Below are 23,031 nucleotides of genomic sequence, written 5' to 3' on the forward strand. Positions count from 1 at the left end.
ATTCTGATGCTGAGGAATCCATTCCTTCAGCTTCTCCCCCTGAGGATTTCTCTTTTGGGGAAACTTTGCATGAAATGAGGGAACATTTCCACTGGGAAGGACAGGAGTATTCAGAATCTAAGGAAAGACTAAGGGATTTTCTTCTTCTTCCCCAACATAGACCCCTGGCTATTCCTCCTATTTTAGATATTGTGGATGATGCTTTTTCGGAGGCTAACTTAACTCCTGATTCTTTTCCTCCAGCTCCTGTTAAGCCAGACAGATACTATAGGGTTCCTGATTCCCACCAGTTTTATACAAGAACCCTACTGCTGACCCTGAAACCATTTCTCAGGGTCCTAAGGGCGTAAAGGCCACTTCTGCTAAAAACCCCATTCCCACTGAGAAGGATTCCAGATCTTTAGAAAGATAGGGCAAAAAAGTGTACACTTTTGCTACTTTATCTATTAGGGATTTAAACTGTCATTTTCTTATGCTGAAATACCATCAATTTCTCCTGTCTGTTCTAAAACAAAAGCTAACATCCATTTCCGCCTCTGCAGATGATAAGGAGCTACATGACTTAATGCATGCCACTGAACAAGTTGGGAAGCATGGTTTACACTGTGGATTTGATGCCTTGGAGGCTTCTTGTAGGGCTGCTGCCTTTGGCACAGTAATTAGAAGGCATGCATGGTTAAAGGAACAAAATTTGCCAGATCAAGTAAAAGCTAAATTATTGGATGCTCCTGTTCAGCATAATGTTTTGTTTGGATCTAAAGCTGAAGAGGTAATTAAAAAGATGGAGGACAAGGCAAAATCCATGCAAACAGTTAAAGATTTCTTACAAGTACAGCCACCCAGATTTAGTAGGAATTGGCCTACAAAAAATTGGTCCTTTCCCAATTCAGACAGGCCTCAGAAGGGTAGATACAGACGCTCCCGAGGAAGGCCTCTAACACAAGCCTCTTATAGACCAAGACAGTGGACTGCTTCCACCCCTAGGGGAGGAGCGGACAGGTTGCAAGCTCATAGGAAGCAGACTCAATGTCTCCCTCTGTTGGGCTGCAGGAACTTCTTGCCTGGAAGCCCCTCTCAGAGGAAAACTTTCTCTTTTTCACCTAAATTGGACTCATATAACCCAAGACAAGTGGGTTCTGGATGTAGTTTCAAGAGGTTACAAATTCCATTTTCATACCCTACCAAGGCCAAGCGGATGGCCAGATCTTCCAAAACATCAATGGTCAGAGGCCTTAAACCAGGTGGAAGCTCTCTTGGCTATGAAAGCCATAGAACTAGTTCCACTTTCAGAGATGGGACAAGGTTTTTACTCAAGGCTCTTTCTAGTCCCCAGGAAGCAAAATTCATGGAGACCCATTCTGGATCTGTCAGTCTTGAACACTTTTCTAGAGATACCAAAATTCAAGATGCTTACTCTACAGCAGCTACTTCCAATGCCGGACCCAGACTTTGGGATTCTGGCAGACTGAGGACTGCCTGCTGGCAGGGGAGAACCCTACAGTCATGACTGCAACAGTGAAGACACTCGAACATCTACATTTATGGTAAGTGTACACAACTGTACTTTTGGGAGTCCATTACAACAGATCGCTGGGTGCTTCAAATCATATCCAGAGGTTACAAAATCCCCTTTCTGAACCCCCCGCCCAGACCCCGAAGCCTCCCCGATGATATTTACACATTCCCATCAGGCAGGAATGCAGAAAATACCTCAGGTTCAAGGCCGGATCGAGGCACTATCAATTCTCTGCACTGCCCTTTGGATTGTCTGCTGCGCCCAGGGTCTTCACCAAATGCCTGGCTCCAGTAGTAGCTTATTGCAGACTCAAGGGAATTCATATTTACCCATATCTGGACGACTGTCTTATTCAGGCAGACAACAAGGATGTCTTACTCCAGCATCTAGAGTTTGTTCAGAATCTTCTCAAGTTCCTGGGATTCACTGTAAATATAAAAAAGTCAAATTTGACACTCTCACAACAGATAATTTTTCTGGGCGCTTCTCTAAATGCAACAACCCAGATGGCATTTCTGACATACGAAAAACAATTACAGCTGGCCTCAACTTTCAAAACCTTGGCAACTTTAACTCCGCTATCTGCAAGGAGATTCCTGCAGGCTTTGGGTTACATGGCCTCCTGCATCCTTCTCGTACCATATGCAAGACTACATATGAGGAAAATACAGTGGTACCTAAAAAGTGTATGGTCTCAGCATTGCCACAGTTTAGACATACTGATCTCCGTCCTGCCTTGTCTTCAAAAGGAATTCCTTTGGTGGTCCAAGGCATGTACTCTAAACAAAGGAAAGCCCTTCTGTCTGCCTCCTGCCACTCAGATACTGACCACGGACGCCTCAGATTATGCATGGGGAGCCCATTTTCAGGGCAACTGTCTGCAGGGCCTTTGGACAACGGATCAGAAGCACCTGCATATCAATTTAAAGGAAATGTTAGCCGTTCAGAAAGCTCTATTGGCCTTCAGGAATCTTCTACAACCAGGACAATTACTGATACGGACAGACAACACCACAGTTATGTGGTACATAAAGAAGCAAGGGAGATCTCATTCCTATCCCCTTTGCAGACTAGCCATGAATCTATGGAACACAGCTCTAGCTTGCAATCTGGACCTTCAAGCACAGTTTCTACCAGGGAAGCAAAACTTTCTGGCAGACAGTCTGAGCAGAAACCTTTCGGACCCACACGAATGGATGCTGGACACCGAAATACTCAAGATGATTACTGCAGTCTGGGGATGTCCTCACAGAGACCTCTTTGCATCCCACCTCCCACCTCAATCATCAACTACAGATTTTTTGCACCAGGACTTTCCACGAACAAGCTTGGAAAGTGGATGCACTATCATTCAGTTGGAGAAACCTCTCGGGATATGCCTTTCCGCCTCTTCCTCTTCTTCCATGGGTATTATTAAAGATCAAACAGGACAAGCCCAAGATGATAATCTTGCTGGCCCCAAATTGGCCTCGACAGTTTTGGTACCCATCACTGAAAAACCTTTGTCTGGAGCCCCCTTGGGTTTTACCACAGACTCCGAACCTTCTGTCCCAACACCAGGGTCAGGTTCTACACTCCCATGTCAAAACTCTCAGCCTGGCGGCCTGGTTAGTCCAGGGTCTTTGAATCATTCTCTCCTACCCAAGCAGGTTATGGATGTCATTTTAGAAGCCAGACGTCCTAGCACTAGAAAATCTTATGCAGGAAAATGGAAAAGATTTTGTTCCTGGATGCAGGCTCAGGATTCTGATCCTCTTATTCTTAACATTCCTCAGATTTTACTTTACCTGACAGACCTCTTACATAAGGGTCTCTCTTTCTCTTCCATAAAGATTCATGCCTCTGCTATTTCTGCTCATTATAATACAGACCCTCCAGTCTTTTCCCACCAGCTCATGAGACAGTTTCTCAGAGGAGCTAAGAACCTAGGGCCCCCTTGATCTCCTCCCATTCCTGCTTGGGATCTCAACTATGTTTTGGAAAAGCTCACCTTACCTCCTTTTGAGCCTGCTGCCACATCTGACATCAAGTTTTTATCTTGGAAGACAGCCATACTGTTAGCTCTGACCTCTGCCATGAGAGTTTCAGAGTTGCAAGCTCTTATGGCTGTAGAACCTTATATTATTTCTCATCAAGACAGGGTGCCTTTAAGGACTAATCCTACTTTCATGCCTAAGGTGGTTTCCAAAGTGGCTTTAAATCAAACTGTTCACTTGCCAACGTTTTTCCCCACTCCTCAAAATAAAGGGGAAAGGATCTTATATTCCTTGGACGTAGACAGACAACTACGTTTTTACCTGGACAGAACCAAGGACATCAGGAAATCAGAGCAATTGTTTGTTTCTTATGCTTCAAGTTCCCAACGTAAAGTCATTTCAAAACGGACCATTTCTAAATGGATTGCTCATGGAATCAGATTTTGCTATTCACACCATGGAAAGCAAATTCCAGGGAGTATAAGGACTCACTCTACCAGAGCTGCTGCCACTTCAGTTGCCTTCCTCAGGGGAGTTCCTACTAAAGACATTTTGGAAGCTGCAACTTGGAGTTCAGTGCATACTTTTTCCAAGCACTACAATCTACCTCTCTACTCTAAGTCTATGGCAGGCTTTGCTTCTGCAGTCTTGCAGGGCCTTATAGCCGCCCCCTCTACTTTATGACCACCTCCCATTCATTCTGCTTTGGGATTCTACCCTACAGTCATGACTGCAACAGTGAAACACGATGAACATAGTACAGTTGTGTACACTTACCGTAAATGTAGATGTTCGAGTGTCTTCACTGTTGCAGTCTGGATTTCCCTCCCTCCTGTCCCCTCTTATTTTTTCTTTTATGTGGTTCCTTTTTTCACCCTTCTTCTGAGGTGTATTTGCAAAGGGTATGGGACCTTACTCATTTTGGAACTCCTGACATCTGGGGCAAGAAAAACTGGAGAACATGGCGTCAGCTGTCAGCTTTGTACTCCTGGCGTTCTGACGTCAGGGAGCATGGCTGAACAGCCGACGCCGGACCCAGACTTTGGGATTCTGGCCGACTGAGGACTGCCTGCTGGCAGGGGAGAACCCTACAGTCATGACTGCAACAGTGAAGACATTCGAACATCTACATTTATGGTAAGTGTACACAACTGTACTTTTGGGAGTCCATTACAACAGATCGCTGGGTGCTTCAAATCATATCCAGAGGTTACAAAATCCCCTTTCTGAACCCACCGCCCAGACCCCGAAGCCTCCCCGATGTCCCACCCAGCCAAAGGGTGGCAGCAGCCGCAGAGATAAAGCAACTGCTAGAAAAAAAGAGAGATCCCACGCATCCCCTCAGACCAGTCCGGATTGGGCTTCTACTCCAGGTTCTTTCTGGTGCCAAAAAAGACAGGGGACTTAAGGCCAATCCTCGACCTGTCCTTGTTAAACCTGTCAGTGGCCAAAGAAAAGTTCCGGATGGTCACCATTCAATCCATTCTCCCCCTTGTGCAGGAGAACGACTGGATGTGCTCGATAGACCTCAAGGATGCGTACTACCACATATTGATGGAGAGATGCTCCAGAAGGTTTCTCCACTTCCGGCTAGGAGCCAGTCACTACCAGTTCAGGGCCCTCCCCTTTGGTTTCATCACAGCCCCCAGGGTGTTCACCAAAGTGTTGGTAGTAGTAGCGGCCCACCTGAGACTCCAAGGTATACAAGTCTTCCCCTACCTGGACGACTGGATCCTGACCGCCCCCACAGGCATCTACTTTGTTCAGCCAGAGATTACTTCCTCCACCTGGCCTCTAGGCTGGGAATCACAATCAATCTCAACAAATCTTCCCTTTATCCAACCCAGATCTTAGACTTCATAGGAGCCAGATTAGACACAAACCTATTGAGAGTCTTCTTAACTCCGGACTGGATTCGCACCCTGAAGCTCCAAGTACTGGCCCTTTTGCAATCCCCGGCTCCTCCAGCGGAATTGGTTCTGAGGGCTCTAGGTTCCATGGCTGCCGCGATCAATCTGCTACCTTTAGCACGCTTAAACATGAGAGCACTACAATGGACCTTACAGGTTCAATGGTCCATCTTGCTACACCCGCTGAGTGCACCTATCCCCCTCAGCAGGGCTTGCAGGAATTCCCTGCTATGGTGGCTCCAATCCCCGGACCTCCAGATAGGGCACCCCTTTTCTATGTCCCCGCCTCTAACCACAGTGACCACGGACGCTTCTCGCCTAGGGTGGGGGGGGGCACTGCATGGCTGAACCGTCCAAGGCATGTGGACCCACTCAGAGACCTTATTGCATATCAATGTCCTAGAGATGAGAGCGGTGCTTTTGGCGTTGCAAGCACTCCAAGCCCTTCTTCCCTTAGGGACGGTTGCAATTCAGACAGACAACATGTCAGTGGTCTGGTATATCAACAAACGGGGGAACCAGATCCTACCCACTTTGTCGAGAGGCCATGAGAGTTTGGGAATGGGCGATCTCCACCAACCGCTTTCTCATAGCGACGCATATCCCGGGTCGGTCGAGCATTTTAGCAGACAGGCTGAGTCGAACCATTCTCTCGCCGTACGAGTGTTCTCTGTACCCCAGAATAGCGAAGCAAATCTTCAAGTGGGGTCAACCTTGCTGCGATCTCTTCGCGTCTCCTTCAAACGCAAAGTGCAGCGACTACTTCGCACTAATTCCCCCACCAGGGGAATCCCCCAGAGATGCTCTGGTGCATGTTTGGCCATCCGGTCTACTTTATGCTTATCCCCCTCTTCCCCTAATGCTAAAATTCTTGCAGAAAGCCCGTTGGGGAGCAGAGTAATCCTCATAGCCCCATTCTGGCCTCGTCAAACATGGTTCCCATGTCAATGGTCTCACCTAGTGAATCTTCCATGGATTCTAGATCCCAGCCCAGATCTGATCTCTCACCCATTGGGATTACCAACTCCGAACCTGGACAACCTCAAGCTCACTGCTTGGCTGATCCAGTTCCAGTAATAGTTAGGAGTCCCGGTATCTCGTCCCCGGTTAAGGCTATTTTAGTGGCTGCTCATAAACCTTCTACGAGGAAGGTTTATAACAGCAAATGGAAACGCTTTACTATCTGGGCGGAGCATAGAAATTTGGATCCCTTTACAGCTCCCATACCAGCGGTGTTAGAATTTTTGTCGACCTTATTCGACCAAGGTGCTAGCTCTTCCACGGTTAAAGTCCAGTTAGCTGCAATTTCCCATTATCATGTGGGAAATGACCTTGGTTCCTTAGCATCTTCCAAATTATGTAAGACATTCTTAAAAGGCACCTTCCTCTTAAGACCTCCGGTGAAAGACACTGTCCCTCCATGGGATTTAACTCTTGTCCTCCAGTCCTTGACCGGCCCTCCGTTTGAACCCGCAGCCGCGGTGGATCTGAAATACTTATCCTGGAAGACAGCCTTTCTTATTGCTATCACTTCAGCCAGAAGAGTTTCGGAGCTTCAAGCCCTTTGCGCCAAACCACCGTACTTGGTCTTCCATAAAGATAGAGTTTCCCTCAGGACCAATCCCTCCTTCCTACCTAAAGTTGCTTCGGAGCCCAATATTAATCAATCTATTAATTTGCCAGTTTTCTTTCCAAATTATCAAAACGAGGGTGAATACAAATTACATTCTCTGGATGTACATAGGCAATTGAGATTCTACTTGCACAGGACTGCTGAACATAGGCAATCTGAGCAACTCTTTGTATCCTTTGCAACACCCTCTTTGGGCAAACCAGTATCAAAAGTTACATTGTCCAGATGGATTTCCCAATGTATACTCCTTGCATACAAGAGTTCTGGTAGACCTGAACCTGAAAGAGTCCACGCTCATTCTACCCGATCGATCTCTACTTCTGCTGCCTTTTGCTCCAGAGTCTCCCTGGACGACATTTGTTCAGCAGCCACTTGGGCTTCATCCCACACTTTCATTAACCATTACAAGTTGGATCTAATTTCCAGAGGGAGAGCAACCTTCGGCTCTGCAGTGCTCCAGAATATCCTTCCATGAGGACCTCCCAAGTTTGAGTAACTGGGGACTCTATCCCACAGGTTGATGGACAAATGAAGTTAACTACTTCAGATACAGAAGTTATGTACTCACCATAACATTCCATCTGAGTAGGTAAACTTCATTTGTCAGCAACCAACACCCCCCCTCCATCCCCCTAACCTATAGTGCGTCCTAGAAGGATTCCTTGTCCTTTTCTCCGGATAACACCAGGTTAGGAGTTGCAGGTGATTTTTTTTGTTGTAATATGCTGTTTTACCATAGCAACCTCAATCTGAGGTCAGAGAGGGGTGGCGGGGGATTATGGGTAAGGGGAGGAGCTTGGAGCTCGGATCTTAGCTGTTTGAAGCTGCCGGCTCGGATCCGATATGGATCTGATACCCACAGGTTGCTGACAAATGAAGTTTACCTACTCAGATGGAACGTTATGGTGAGTACCTAACAACTTTTTAATCAGCGTACAGATGTGTACCTATTTTTCATGGGCCTTGTCCAGATTTTTGATGTTTCCAGGTTAAGAGGTATGGTGCTATCACATCAAAAATAAGTAGGCACTTTTGCTGGGAGCCAGTCATTACCAGTTCAGAGCTCTGCCCTTTGCTCTCACCACAGCCCCCAGGGTGCTCACCAAATGCATGGCAGTGGTGGCAGCTCATCTCAGACTGCACGGATTCAGAATGTTTCCTTATTTAGACAACAGGCTCCTTTCCACACCAACCAAGCATCTCCTAGAGAAAACCAGGAATTACTTACTCCCGTTGTGTCCATTCCTAGGGATCACAGTAAATCTTTCCAAGTCCCAGTTTCAACCAGTTCAAGTCTTGGAATATATAGGAGCTCACCTGGACACAGTCCGACAGTTTGCATTCTTAGCTCAGAGCAAAATTCATTCCCTGAAATTGCATGCCAGGCAGATTCTGGACCATCCCTATTGTCCTGCAAGACTGGTTCTTCAAGCCTTAGGTTCGATGGCTGCAGCAGCCACCCTATTTACCCATGACTTGCTTTCACATGAGAATTCTCCAATGGACCCTGTCAGTACAATGGTCAATAATTTGACATCCATTAAAGTATCCTGTAAAGATTTGACAAGACTGCAAAGATTCCCTGTTTTGGTTGATCTCCAACGAGCTTTGTCAGGGACACCCCTTTATCTCTCCTCCCCCAAAGGTCACACTGACCACACTCACCTCCCATTTGAGGTAGGGGGCATTTCCTAGTACTGACTGTTCAGGTACGTGGTCCCCAGAAGAGAGCAATTTGCATATCAGTATCTTACAGATGAGAGCAGTCCTATTAGCATTGCAGGCTTTTCAGAACTCTCTCCCTTTAGCTACGATTGCTGTCCAGATAGCACCACGAATTCAAGTGAAATACTGAAGTGTAAAGACAGCAATAACCAAATATTCACTTCAGTTGCTGCTCCAGTACCAATAAAGGACTCCCAGTTGATCAAGTTCCACACTTTAATATCCAATAAAATATAGAAGCTTAAAGGATTTAGCGCTTTTGTTTCTAACACACCAGAAACTTCTTCAGAATCACCTGACATTGAACTGAAGGCCATTTAAATACACCCCTACTCTCTGATTGTCTGTTACATAAAAAAACATTTTAAATTTTTAAAAAGACAACACCAGTTTTGAAATATGTTTAAAAATGTAAAACTTTCAAAATTTTCACATGTAATATTTTACATATATACACGTATCGCTAAATCCTTTAAGCTTGTATATTTTATTGGATATTAAATTGTGGAACTTGATCGACTGCTATCTAGATAGACAATATGTCAGTGGTTTGGTACATCAACAAACGAGGGGGGGGACAATGAGAGTCTAGCAGTGGGAAATCTCCTCCAAACACTTTCTTGAAACACTTCCGGGAAAATGCATCATCTTGGCCGACAAGCTCAGCAGATCCATCCTAATGCTGCAGAAGTGATCTGTCACTCCTGTAGTGATGGAAATGATTTTTCTTCATTGGGGTAAACTTTGCTGCAACCTCTTTGCTTCTCTCCTCAATAAAAAGTGCAGCAAGTTCTTTGCCGTAATTTCCCCTTAGGGGGAGTCACCGAAAGATGCTCTATTCCATGTTTTGCCCCCTGGTCTCCTGTATACTCACCTCCTCTTCCCTTAATACCCACATTTCTCAAGAAAGCGTAACAGTTGAAGAGCAAAGTATCCCTCATTGCTCCCTTCTGGCCTTGGCAGGTGTGGCTCCCATTCCTATGGTCTCATCTTCTGTATCCACCTTGGACACTGGACTCCAGTTCATATCTACTATTGTACCCATCAGGAATGATTCATCCACACATTGTAGGGATGAAGTTAACCACATGGTTTTCCAGTACCATTGATTGCTAGACAGTCCAGGCATTCCTCTCCATTTTGTCAGATTTTATCCTCATCTCAAAAACCTTCTACCAGAAAGATTTACAAAAGTAAATGGAAGAGATTTTCATATTGGGCAGAACAAAGAAAGCTGGATCCCTTCACAGCTCCAATTCCTGCTATGTAGATTTTCTGGCTTCAATTTTTCAGGAAGGTGCTAGTTTCTCCACTGTAAAAGTCCAGCTTGCAGCCATCTCTAATTACCACATAGGACATAATGCCTTCCCCTAGCTACTTCCAAAATTTGAGACTTTTCTGAATGGTACTCTTCTGCTTATATCTCCAGTAAGATACCCTACTCCACCCTTGGGTCATACAGTTTTGTTACAGACTTTAATTCAATCCCCCTTTGAACCTTTGGCTAAGTCAGACCTGAGATTTCTCTCTTGGAAAACTATTTATCTTGTAGCCATTACATCAGCAAGATGAGTTTCTGAACTCCAAGCAGTCTCTTCAAAACTACCTTATTTGTTTTTTTACAAAGACAGAGTAACTTTACGTACAAACCCTTCCTTCCTGCCAAAAGTGTTTTCTAAGTCAGTAATCAGTTTACCAGTCTTCTTTCCAAAATTTGACAATAAGAGAGAATACGTACTACATAGGTTCATAGGTGTGTAGTAGGCTAATGGCCCTGTAGCCTTCACAAGCCTAGCCCATAGACATGCCCTGGCATCGTACCGCCCGCCGTTCGTTTCCAGTGCCTCTATCAAGTAGAGCCACTGGAGTGATCCCTGGGATGAACTTTATATTTCCCATCCACTCATCAAGATTTCTCTTGAAGAGGGCCAGTAAGATGCTCTGCTTGACATGTATGGGAAGTCTATTCCAGGGCATGGCCAGTCCCTGGGTTATGAACCTGTCCCTCCAGCATGTTCTGTTGATTGCGGTAATGAGGTTGAGGTCTCTGGAGAGTGTGGTGTAGAGGGATTGGGATTTCTTTAGATGTAGCATTTCTAACAGAGCTAGGTCAGACATGGCTTTGTAAGTCAAGCAGAGATCACCTCTTAGTAGACTATATGAGTCCGAGAATAGCTGGAGTTTTTTTAGTCTGTCCATGTAGGACATGTGTTTAAGGCCTAGGATCCTCTTCATGAGGTACTTTTGTGGCCTTTCCAGCTGTTGCATGCGTCTAGTGAGGTACATGCTAAATGGGGCATTATACTCGATGATGGACCTAATGAGGGAAGAGTAGAGAGAGACGGTGACCTCTTTCTTCCTAGATGCAAAATCCTTAGTAATGAGATATGGCACACACAAGTATTTTCTGACCACAGTGGCAATGTGGTGGTCGAAGGAGAGGTTGCTGTCAACCTGTGTCCACAGATCTCTTGTAACACCTTCATTGTTCAGTGGGCTCCCATCGATGTGGTAATTAGTGGGAACTGAGTTTTTCCCAAAGTGGATGACGACACTTTTTTTTGCATTGAGCTTAAAGCCATGGTTTTGACACCAGTCATTGGTCTCAGTGAAGTCCTTCTGTAGGATGTCTACATCACCTGGGGTGTTAATAATGGCTCCCAGCTTGCAGTTGTCTGCGAACTTGGTCAGCCAGAGTCCCTCCGTGTTGGCTTGGACTTCTGAGAAATAGATGCCAAACAGGAGAGGACCAAGGACCGATCCCTGTGGGACTCCACTCGTGACTAGTCGGCAGTCTTACTTGGAGTACATCTTTTATATCTGCATACACAGCTTAATTTTTACTTTCATAGAACAAAAGGATTTTGAAAAACTGATCAACTGCTATTTTCCCATTTAGTTTTTAGCAAAGAAAACACAGTATCTAAAGTTACCTTAGCTAAATGGATAACAGATTGCATTCCTTTTTGTATTCTCTAAGAGGTTTGTCCTTACCTAAATCTCCAAAGGCTCATTCCACTAGATCCATGGCTACATCATCTGCTTTTTGGGCCAAAGCTTCAATTGATGACATTTGTGCTGTGGCCACTTGGTCCAATTCCCATACTTTTTTTTGCTCATTACAAGTTGGAGATTATATTCAAGAACAGGGCAGCCTTTGGCTCTGCAATTCTCCAGAATATCCTTCCATGAGGGCCACCTAAGGTTATCGTAGCTGGGGACTCTGTCCCATACGTTGAAGAATGTATGAAAATGACATCAGATATTAGTTATGTACTGACCATAGCTATGCATCTGTGTTGTCCATTTTCATTCTTCCTCAACTCCCCACCTCCCTCCCCCTGTCCTTAGCCTTTGGGAGTGACCTGATGAGGCATATAGGAACCATTGTTTCCAGTTTGAGTCCTACTCTGTCTCTGTTCTGTTTTTTATAATTATTATTTTAAGTTTTTATGCATTCTGGCATGTTTAGCAGCAGCAAACTTGATCTGAGGTAATCTGGCAAGTAGGGGGCATTATGGGTAAAGGGAGGAGCTCGAGAGTCAGATCCAAGAATCTAAATAGATTGGCCAAGTCAGATCCGAGGTTCGGATCTGAGACCCATATGTTGAGGAAAAATGAAAATGGACAATACAGATGCATGGTTATGGTGAGTACATAACTTTAATTTTTCATAGGCTATAATAAAGCATGTCACTTTGCTGGTTTTGTGTAGTGTTCAGGGTTATGTTTGGTCTGTTCATTAATGTGTTTCTATTGAGGGTTTAAAAAACAGAGTTGGAAAAACATTCCTTTGGGCCAGTAGGTCCTAAACATTCTACAGTAAGGTTACAAGCTGCAATTTCTAAGCCTTCCAAAGGCAGGGGCATGCCATCTGTGCCAGGAGACCTGGTATGTCTGCTGTCTCCTTTTTTTCTTATCTCAAAGTTAAGGATGTTGACTCTTCAAAGCCTCACATCCTCCACCTTTTACCACCTAAGCATTCCTAGTCACTCTGGACCTTGAAGGATGCCGGCCTGCTTTTTTCCATTGCCAAAGATTACAGAAAGTTTCTATAGTTAACAGCGGGGGATGGGGACATTGCTAGTTCACATCCTTGCCCTTTGTCTTGTGTGATGTTTTGACAAAGGGCATCCATATTTATCCATACTTGGATGATTGTCTCATTCAAGCAGATTCCTTAGAAGAGATCCACAAGGCCTTAACATTTACCCTTGTCTGCTTCAGGGAGCTTGGGTTTTCCATCAGTCTGAAAAATTCCAATTTAACTTCCACAAAAATTCTAATGTTTTAGGGGCCCTGTTGAACACAGACCTCCAGAAGGCTTTCTTATCAGAGAACAAAGTGCTGTCTCTCTTACCATCTTCTAGCAGAATGACCTGGAGAGGGAAGTGATCACAGCAAGAGAATTTCTCAGCCTGATGGGTTTCATGGCTTCTTCCATCTTGAGGGTGCCTCTAGCCAGATTGTGCATGAGGAAGTTGCAGTGGTGCCTCAGGCACAGATGATATCTGCATTTACAGTCTCTGAAGACTCTGATCCCTTCTCTTCCTTGAATAAAGAGAGGGAGTCTCATGGTGGAAAAGGCAGCCACCACACAATGTAGTGATGCCTTTCAGATTATCATAGCCTACCCAGACCCTGACTGCAGATTCCTCCGACCTAGCTTGGGGAATCCTTGTATGACCACTGAAAGTACTGGGTACATGCAACCATAGTATGAGGAAAAACACAAAAATCTGAATAAAATAATGCCCATAATACTGTCCTTAAGAGAATTTGATCAGATTTAGGTGAAAGGAGCTCTCAAATACTCTGACAGCACCAGAGTGATGTAGTGTGACAGCAAGCAAGGAGGAACTCACTCATACATACTGTGCAGACTTCATCTTCAACTTCAAATTTATTAAGGTATTTTGTCAAAAAACACCAGTTATGTTAATAAGGAATGGAGTAAATAAACCAGACACAGAGTAAAACATAAAAGCTAAACAAATATGTGTAAAATAAAATAAAGCATGTAAAATAGTAAATACATAAAGATAAAATAGATATTGTGCAGACTTCAGCTTCATATTTATTAAGGTACTTTGGCACAAAACACTAGTTATATTAATAAGGATACAATCAATAAAACAAACACAATTAGAATCGCATACAAAAATTAAACAAATGTGTAAAAATGCAATAAAATATATGTGCAACAGTAGATGCATTAAAATAAATATGTCTTGACATAACTTAACATAAGATAACAGATATTTATTCCACCTCTTATTCTACTCTGGCACTAACAGCTCTTCAATCCCACTTATTTTGCTGTACCTGTTCCAGTCTCTTCCTCCTAGTATACTTATTTGATCTGTACAAGCATTTACCCACTGTTCTGCCAGTTCCTTGACCTCAGTGCTGCTCCTACACCCTACTCTTACCCACACTATAACTATAGCTGTATCGAATGATCATCTCATTCTTTAAGTAAATATGCAGTTCTGACTTCAATGGTTTTGTTTACTACTGCTCTAATTAGTATAACGTTCCACATAATGCATTCATCTACCAAAGAGTATCCAGCAGCTTAGCCTTGACATCATTGGGCAAAAATTGTAACCATAGCGAAGAAAAAGAAGTTATGTTCTTACCATAACGTTCCATGTTAGTTAGTTTCTTCTTCTTCTTCTTCTTCTGGATGGGGGTTCGACCGACACCTCTCCCGACCTTCCTCTAAAAAGCAAAGCTCGAGTTGGTTCCCCCGATTCGAACCCCCTCTCCTATCCTACAATGCTATCTCGTTACCTCAGATCTCGTTTGTAAGCTAACCCAGCTTATAATAGTAACAGATAACTCTAAACAGACGTCCACCTCTAACAACAGACAGAAGGGAAGAAGAGTCCCTGACATCAGCAATAAATCACACAGCACAATAGCATAGAGAGAAAAGGTGGAGGAAAGAGGTGCAAGTCACAATCACAACCCCCTGCTAGGGGGGCAGGGCAGGGCAGGAGGAAGGGAGAAGGCGAGAAGAGAGAACTAACATGTGGCGTATGAAGTTATGAACATGACACATAGCTGTTGTCTATCTTAGTCTTATTGCTTCTCTGCTTGGGATCGGTCAGCACCCCCTAGGGGTGGCCTACGTTAACAGGGAACACAAGGAACAGAGAACTGAGAAACAGTTAAAGCTAGCAACTGTCTCTAGCTAAGAATGAAAAATAGGTGAAATGAAAAATGAGAGTGGTAGCCCAAGTAGCCGCTGCTGTCTGTGGTGTCAGGGCAGCTTCTTGGAAGTCTAATAAAGCAGCCAAAAACACAATGGTTGCTTAGGCAGTTTTTGGGCAGCATTTCATTTCTAAGGGAATATAAAGGTGATCAAAGATATACGCCCTCTGATAATGATTTGAAGTCTTTTGAACTGAAATGGAGATAAACAGCTGGTCAGATTTGGTCAGATTTTCTGGAGATTTTATTGTTTGTTCTCAATTATCAATGAACATCCAGTTGGTGTAACAAACAGGCAGTGTAATTTTAATTTTGGACTATTTGAAGAAAAAGGGAAAAAGACAATTTGTTTTGCTTTTGTTTTAGATTGGCGACAGGGGAGGATAGGACGGGAAGGGATGGTTAGAGGGATAATCCTTAAGGAGGAAATAGATAAATAAGGTGGGACAGCTGAGTGCTTGAGCAGCTGAAAGTCTTCTAGCTGAAAGTAATACTTCCCAAGAAAGAGTCTTCAAAGCATGGATTTTGCAGGAAAGAAGGGAGTTATTTTACAAGGGGGAGAATCAAAAGAAAAAAGGAAGGACAGGAAAAGGGTCCCAAGGAGAAGGAGGATTTGAGGAGCAGAAAGAAAAAGGAGTGCAAAAGAAAAAAAAATAACTTTCAAGACTAAGATTTAAGCTTGAAATACATTAAACTGGAAGAAAAATAGAAATAAGGAAGAACTTGATTGAGGATGAGTGAGATGAACTCAACTGGAAGAGAAGATGGAAGCTTCAAGGATCTATGAAAGGATTATGAGGATGAAAGATGACGTTCCACTTGGCGTTTATGGGCTTGAGCGATCTTTTGTCAAATAAAATCTTCGAGTGGAAAGATTTATTGGAAAATTCAAAATATCCTCTCGAAGTTGGAACTGGAGAGACCAGGAGCCACAAGCAACTTGACTGGAGGAACCCAGGACCAGAGGTAGAGAGAGAGAGGGAGGAAGCGTGGTGTAACTGACCCGAGATCAATGGGTCTGGCGGGATCAGTAAGGATGCCATGAGAACAATCAATGTGAATGAAAGATGGGATGGGGAGGATCAATGAGGCCTTAGGGCAATTGAGAGCAAATGAGGGGGAGAAGGGGCCTGAGTCTGAAAGACTTGGGGCCAAACTTGGACTAGGAATCTACTGAAGGGAAGGCTGGTGCTGGAAGTCCCGACTCTTTCTAAGACTAGAGCCGCCTGGGGAGTGAAAAAGTCTGCACTTGCTGTTTTGGGGAGAGGTAAAGCTCTACTTTCAGGACAGGAAAGAAAACTCTCGCACAGAGTGATTGGACTTCTCAACGTGTCGCATCTCTCACTACAGAGTCTTTTGACAACTTCTATGTGTCGCCAATGATAGCTCTGCTCAACTTAGAAAAAGCTGGATTGACATAAACCCAGGAATGCATGGTGGGCATAACTCTGGACAAGGAGTATGACCTACAATCCACCATGTACCACACTACATGACAGTGTTAGGACTGGATTGTCTTGTGGAAGTTGATACCCAGAACTAGCTTCAGCGTTAAATTCATGTCTCTTCTCAAAGGGCTTGCTGTGGCGTCGCATTAGGGTAACGCTAAAATTTATGTGGAAGCCATCTCAGTGCCCATTTATGTGCAAGTGGTGGTCCTGTCTGTTGACAGATGTGGACCCCCGATCAGCTAGACTGAGTCAGCTTCAAACCACTGAGGAAGAATCCCAGTCAGAGTAGCAACCGGGGGGAATGGGGATGAGATAGATTTGATAAAGTTGCTTGAGGACATTGGATCCACATGATGATTTCTTTGCCGATCAATCATGTGGAATAGCAATCATGGAGAGAGAGGTATGCCATAATGTTTAATGGAAGCCAACATAGGAGAGGATGACCATGTTGTGAATGTTAGAGTGAGAAATGTTTTGGAAGTCAAGTTATGATTACTTGGTCTGTCTAGTTAGACATGTGTTGTGTTAGTTGTATTTGTTTATGAAAAGATTTTAAGCTGTGTTATTACAAAACGAACTACAATACAAAAATTTATTGCCGCAACTAACTTTTGACAAAGACTTTTGACTAAATTTATAGAAAATAGAAAAACATTACAAATAGTTGCCAGTATAATCTTGAATAAAACAGGCCATGCAAATGTCTGGAATCCGAGAGGCAGTGCTGAGACATGCATGGGTACACCTGAGGGGGGCATGTCCAAACATGGGGGCACCTGGCCTGGGCTGAAGAGAGGGTGGGCACTGCCATGCATTTGAGACACAGGCTGAACCCTCTGTTCATAAAGTGTGTTTGACCAATTGGAAGGTCTATGAGCTGAAGCAGACTCCTTTTTTCTTGTTTCTTGAGCCTTCTGCTTCAAGATACTGAGATCAAAATTTGTCTCCAGTCCTGATTTTCTTTGGAACTAAAAATCCGAATGGTCTCATTCTTGGATTGCTGGTCTGCTGGAGAGGTTCTTTGCTCTTTTGACTGAGCTGTTCTGCTGATTCAAATCCCTGAATGGTTTGCCGTCAGTGGTCTTTTTGGAAACAGAAAAGAACCTTGAGTAGATTCCGGATCCCGGCGAAAGGATCGAGCCTGCGGAATGAAATTTTGGGAAGAGCATTTGAAAGGAGGAAAACCGAAGACTCCCTGAAAGCCGGTGCTGCCAGTGTGGATTTGTGGGCGGTCACGGGGACAGCCAAGGTTCTATCCTAGCTTTCCCTTCCCCGACTGCCTCCGGGGCCCTGAAAGGGACAGGGATAGCCAGGCTTGGGGGTACAGTGTTCCTTCCGCGTTGCCACCTTTAGGCGGGCGGCCTGGCGGGTTATGTTCAGGACCACTCTGGCAGCTTGGCAGTCCTCTGGTTGAAGTGGTTCTAGTAAAAGCCCTGCCTCTGTTCAGAGGGTTCTGGCCTGTGGGTTTTCCCTCTTCAAGGTGGGTCTTTTGAGTCGGCGGCGCTGAAGTCATCAAGCGGGAGTCAACCAAATTTTCTTGAGGACCAAGCCTTCTGGAGGTTTCTGCGGGTTGATGGAGAAAGCGTGAAACTTCATCAAAGTCTTGCATAGCATCAGGGCATAAGAAGCCGCAGAGCACTTGCGCCTGGAAACCACTCGCCCACTCCATCAGCCCAAGAGAGGTCGCAGGAACCTTTTGGTTATGGAGTTAGGGTAAGCAGCTGAGTTTCATCTTATCTTGAAAGTCACTTGGCTGTAGGGTGAAATTCCACAGCTCTCTTTCGCTTCTAAGTCCCTTTGGCCTTTGAAGAGGAGTTGGTGGCAGGTGGTTCAGCCATGGACGTGTTTGTCTGTAAATCTGTAAGCTGTCGGGAACATCCGCTTCACATCTTCGCCCTTAGACCTGAATTCCTTGTGAAGTGGAGGGACCATTCCTTTTGTTTGGATTTGGGCGCGCTATAGTTGAATGCTACTGAGCCTAAATTTCCCAGAACTCTAGGTTTGTCTGCTGTTTGTCTGTGGACTTTGTGGGGGTAGGAGGGGTCAGGGGGGAGTGGGTCACTGAATCAGGAGGCGTCCCCTACTGCACCTGCATTCACCCAAGGAGGGAGGGTTGGAGGTGAGGGAGGAGCTGGAGAGCAGTAGCAAGGTCAAGGGGGTCCATTCAGGAGGTGGTTAAGCAAAGAGGAGCCTCTGCCACCTTCTCAGATCTGTCTGGGATGGATCAGATGGGGGAGGGGAGGACAGTGGAATTCTTACAGAACTAGCGAACAGGCAGAAATCTGTGTGTAATTAGGCCTGGAGTCAAGGAGTTTCCACCCCATCTCTCCCTGGAAGAATCTCTGCGGGGGAGGAGAGGAGAATTAGGAAGGGGGGATGAGTGAGGGGTCTAAACGGGAGTCTGGAGAGAGGTGAGCGGGCGGAGGGGCAGCTCTGACTTCCTGAGGGGCACTGAGGCACAAACTAGGAGAGGCCGCCCAGGCTGAGTGAAAGCTGACAGGGGTTCAGCACCGCACACACTCGCCGTGACCCGGCCGAGGGGGAAAAGGTCGAGAGAGAGAGCACCTCCGGCCTCGCTCGAGGCGGGTGATCGCAGACTCGCAGAGAGGCGATGTCAACACCCCGCAGCGATGACGGAGAGGAAGGAAATCAGAGCCGGCGGGCGGCCGAAGACAATTGTCGGACCCGCGCTACCTGATCTAAGTTCGCTCGGCAGTCAAGTCAGAGGAGGCTTCGGAGGAAAGCTCCGAATTGAGGATAGGAAGGGGCATTACAAACAGGGCGGAGGCGCTAGCTGAGACTCGGTCGATCGCCGGTGATTCTTCGAGGGAGAAATCGCCACGAATGATCAGAAGGAGTCGAAGCAGGGACTCACTGCCTTTGACTTCGGTCGAACCACGACCCTCGTCCCGCCCGGAAGCTCGAATCGACGGAGAATGGAGGAGAGGGGTATGCTCAGGTATCGGCTGATCCGGATGAGGTGCCGATGAATGGGTCCGTAAGGTAAGGTGAAATAAGAAGAAACTAATGAGCGCTGCCAAGGGAATTCCAGCTGCACCTCGGGAAAGTGAGAAACCAGTCGCTGAGTCAAACCCGAGATGGGTCGTCCTAGCGTACTAAATTTAAAAATAAAGTAAAAGAGAGGTGGAAACCTACTAGAAGTCCGCTGTTAAGAGTCGAGAAAAACCGACACCTGAAAGGAAACAAGTATAAAAATTGAAAATAAAGGGGTTTCAACTTGAAAGCACTTTACTAGAAAGTCACTTCACCGCGAACCGACCTTTACCTTCTTAAACCAGATCCAGTTGCTGCAGCCCTGGAAGAGGCATAAGCAGCATCGCAGCCATGCTTTTTAAAATGCCTTGCAATCTGTATAGTAGAGGTAAGCAAAGACAATAAGGTGGTTGTATTTTCTGAGATAGGAAGGTCTGCAGTTAGGTTATTCATGTTATGAAAAATAGACAAGAGAATACCCGGTCTTGTGGGTTTGGTAGTTAACGGCATGAAAATAAAGTGCAACAGAGGTGTCCACTTTCTATTCATACCTAGCTATATCCTTGTCAGTTGGGCAAGACATTAGTAGAAGGCAGGAGCTTAGATGCTTTGTCAGATTGAATTGAAATCACAGCAGATTCTGAGGAAGGATTTTTTACAGGAATTTATGAAAGTCTGGAACCTTGTAAAAAAAAAAAAAAAAACAATCGGGTTTCACAGGCATAGGTGGCTTTGACTCCGGTGTCAAGGAGGCAGTTAAGAAAGTATCCTAGAAAGCACAGGAAGGATGGCTGAAGGCCTATGTAATCCATGTTTTAAGAAGTCATAGTATCTGTTTTGTATTTCAGAGATTTACTCCCTTTCCAGTGGAAATGCTGTGTCATCTTTAAAGTAGTGTCACCAAAAGACAGTTCTTCTGAAGAGTCAGGAGAAAGTTTGTTTTCATCCTCAGATACCTGTCTTGTAGGTGACTGGATCTGTGTGGAATAAGCCAAATATTCCACATCCAAATCTGAAGAATTTTCTTCCTCTGAAGCTATAGCCCCCCTTTTTTTTTTTATGAGGAGTAAAAGGAGAGAGTGTAAAGAAAATGAGGTAGGCTTCAACATCACGAGAGCACTGATAAGCTCTTGAGGAAAATACTTCTCAGTAAGGGAGATTGGGGATTTCTGGAATGTACCTGTGGCACAGGGGGTGCTCCCTATTGGTTCACTCTGGCTATGTTGCTGTGATTTACATACTACTATTGCCAGGGCAAAAAGGATCTAAAGGTGTTGTCAGCTAATGCTCCTCTTATACCCGTCCTTGCATGGCAGTGGGAGGGAATCGGCTCAAAGCCTGTGGGAAAAGGGATTGCTGTGAAAATCATTCTGGCTATCAGGCTGCCTGCTGTTTACATATGATGACTGTGACAGTAAATGTACTTGAACGTCTACATTTATGCTGAGTTCTTAACACAATTGTGTTTCTTTTAGCCTGTACTATAACCTTAAGAAAGCTCTCATCGTTTATCTATGGCTTTAAAACATGAACAGTTGAAGAGATACATTACTTGATTTGTGTTTGGTATGGTATATTTCTACAGCTTTACATTTTTGTGCAGTGGATCTGCATGAAAACCAGAATGTTTAATATGCTGATAAATATTTGTTATACTTTTCTCTTCCAGGTTTGCTCTGCTAGCCAAGAGAGTCTTTTAGATGAAATGCTGAAAAAATGTTCAGATTCATTTGCACTGACAAAGGAGAGGACAGATGAACATTCCAGAAGTGGCAACAGACTGATGAGATCCTTAAGTGGAAAAGCCACAGTTGATTTTTCTGACTGTAGGCCATCTAAGCCTGAGCATTCTGTGCGACCCAGTCTTCGAACTACCACTGCAACTGTGAAGCCTACATTAGCTGCACAAGGAAAAACGTTGTCTCTTGCAGATAGGTTAGATGCAGTTGAAGCACCACAGACAACTGAATACAGTAGTTCTGCAACTTTACCCCGTGCAAGTAATGTAATCTCCACAGCAGAAGGCACCACTCGGAGGACAAGTATTCATGATTTCATGTCTAAGGATAGCAGGCAACCAGTATCAGTTGATCCTTCCCCGACCAAGATTGGCAGCAGCAGCCAGACAACACCCAGTGAGTACTATGCAGAACACCACCACCATCTTCCACACTGTGTGCCTCATCAGAACCCTCTTGATTCCCCTCCTGACAAACATTTTAGTAATCCAGCAGGGCATACCCAGCAGCAGCTTTACGAGCCAGGCAGTCCAAAAATTGGAAGAGAAAGTTCTGCTTTTGGCTCTGGTTTTGTATGCGACTCTGTTTTCGCCAACCCTGTAAATGTATCAAGTGTTCATGATGATGCATGTTTAGTCCACCCCTATTTATCTTTGAACACTAAGTTAGTCAGCAACATAAGTGCTGTACCTGTGAGGCCTGTGCCACGGCCACCTGATGTAGCATTTGTGTCTCCCATGAAAACACTAGTGGACTATGATGAGCAGTCATCCATGGCTCAGAAGTCTGACATGAGTGGGCACTGTTCTGTTCTGAGTAGTGGAGAATCATCCACTGCTGAAACTACAACCAGTGTGGATGCTGGGCACCTGTCTGTAGTGTCTGAGGATAATCAGAGTGTTTGGTATGAGTATGGTTGTGTCTGAAAAAACATTAGTAGTGCCAAAATGAATACCCATAAATTCTGAAATAGAAACAAAGACTGAAAAATAACCGCTGTTATGTATGTTTAAATGTTGTAGAGTAGGAGACTTGCTACCTATACTCAGGTTTACTTCTTTGGTCTGTTCTATATATAAATGGAATAAGTACTTTGTTGTAAGAAATTACTTCTGCTCTTATAGTACCACAATAACAGTTTTCCTGCCTGCATGAAGCAGGAATAAGTAATATGCAATGTGCCTTTCATATCAAAGAGCACCAAATTATGTGCCTGCTTCTTTTGTGGGATATTGTTAGTGTACATAGAAAAGACAGTAATTGAACTGCATGAATCATAGTAGTAAACAAGAAAAAAAAAATAACAGGAGGATGATTGAAAAGTAAAGCGTGCTATGAGAATTTGAATGAGAAGCAGTGATGACTTTTTTTTGGTTTTCATCAGCTGACTTAAATTCCTCACGTCTTTATGAGTAGATGAATGTTATATGTAAATGGAAGAGCGTCAGAGCAGAATACACTTACTAGATGTGTAGTTTGACATTACAAGCTGAGTAAGGAAAGTGGTAAGTAAGACTTTTAATGGCATCCAGCTGTGATGTCCTAGTGGACATTTACACATGAATTACTTGATTTTAGACTGTCTGAGATGTACAGGCACAGAATTACCCTTTTTCTGATGTGATATATCAGCAGGTTTAAAACGGTATGTGGTATATTTTTGGTGCAAGCTTTTATGGAATACTGATGCTACCAAAGTTATCATGCAGATTTTATTTAGCCTGAAAACATGAGTCTTAAATTTAGGTGCAGGTGTGCACCCTGAGTTCCCAGCTGAACAGATACCTTTGCTTCAGTTTTTAAAGATCCCAATTGAGGTGATAAAAAAGTGTTAAAAATTAACTATAATCAAGAAGCACTGATGA

At 44.5% G+C, this 23,031-nt stretch overlaps 1 protein-coding gene across 4 annotated transcripts in view; it reads left to right on the top strand.

The window, feature by feature from the left end:
- The window catches only part of CCDC88A (coiled-coil domain containing 88A), a 4,373,054-nt gene that overhangs the window by 4,219,702 nt on the left and 130,321 nt on the right, over window positions 1-23,031 (top strand). For 2 of the 4 annotated variants that reach the window (XM_044055294.1, XM_044055285.1), the window contains one exon: window positions 21,097-22,513. In XM_044055294.1, coding sequence (XP_043911229.1) covers window positions 21,097-22,092 — 996 coding nt within the window. In that variant the 3' untranslated portion in view covers window positions 22,093-22,513. Of the gene's footprint in view, window positions 1-21,096; window positions 22,514-23,031 lie in introns of those variants that run through there. The other 2 variants (XM_044055303.1, XM_044055313.1) reach the window with 1 other exon arrangement.

Source organism: Protopterus annectens, chromosome 1.part2, assembly GCF_019279795.1.
Source record: "Protopterus annectens isolate FY-2018-M chromosome 1.part2, PAN1.0, whole genome shotgun sequence".
Taxonomy (NCBI): domain Eukaryota; kingdom Metazoa; phylum Chordata; order Ceratodontiformes; family Protopteridae; genus Protopterus; species Protopterus annectens.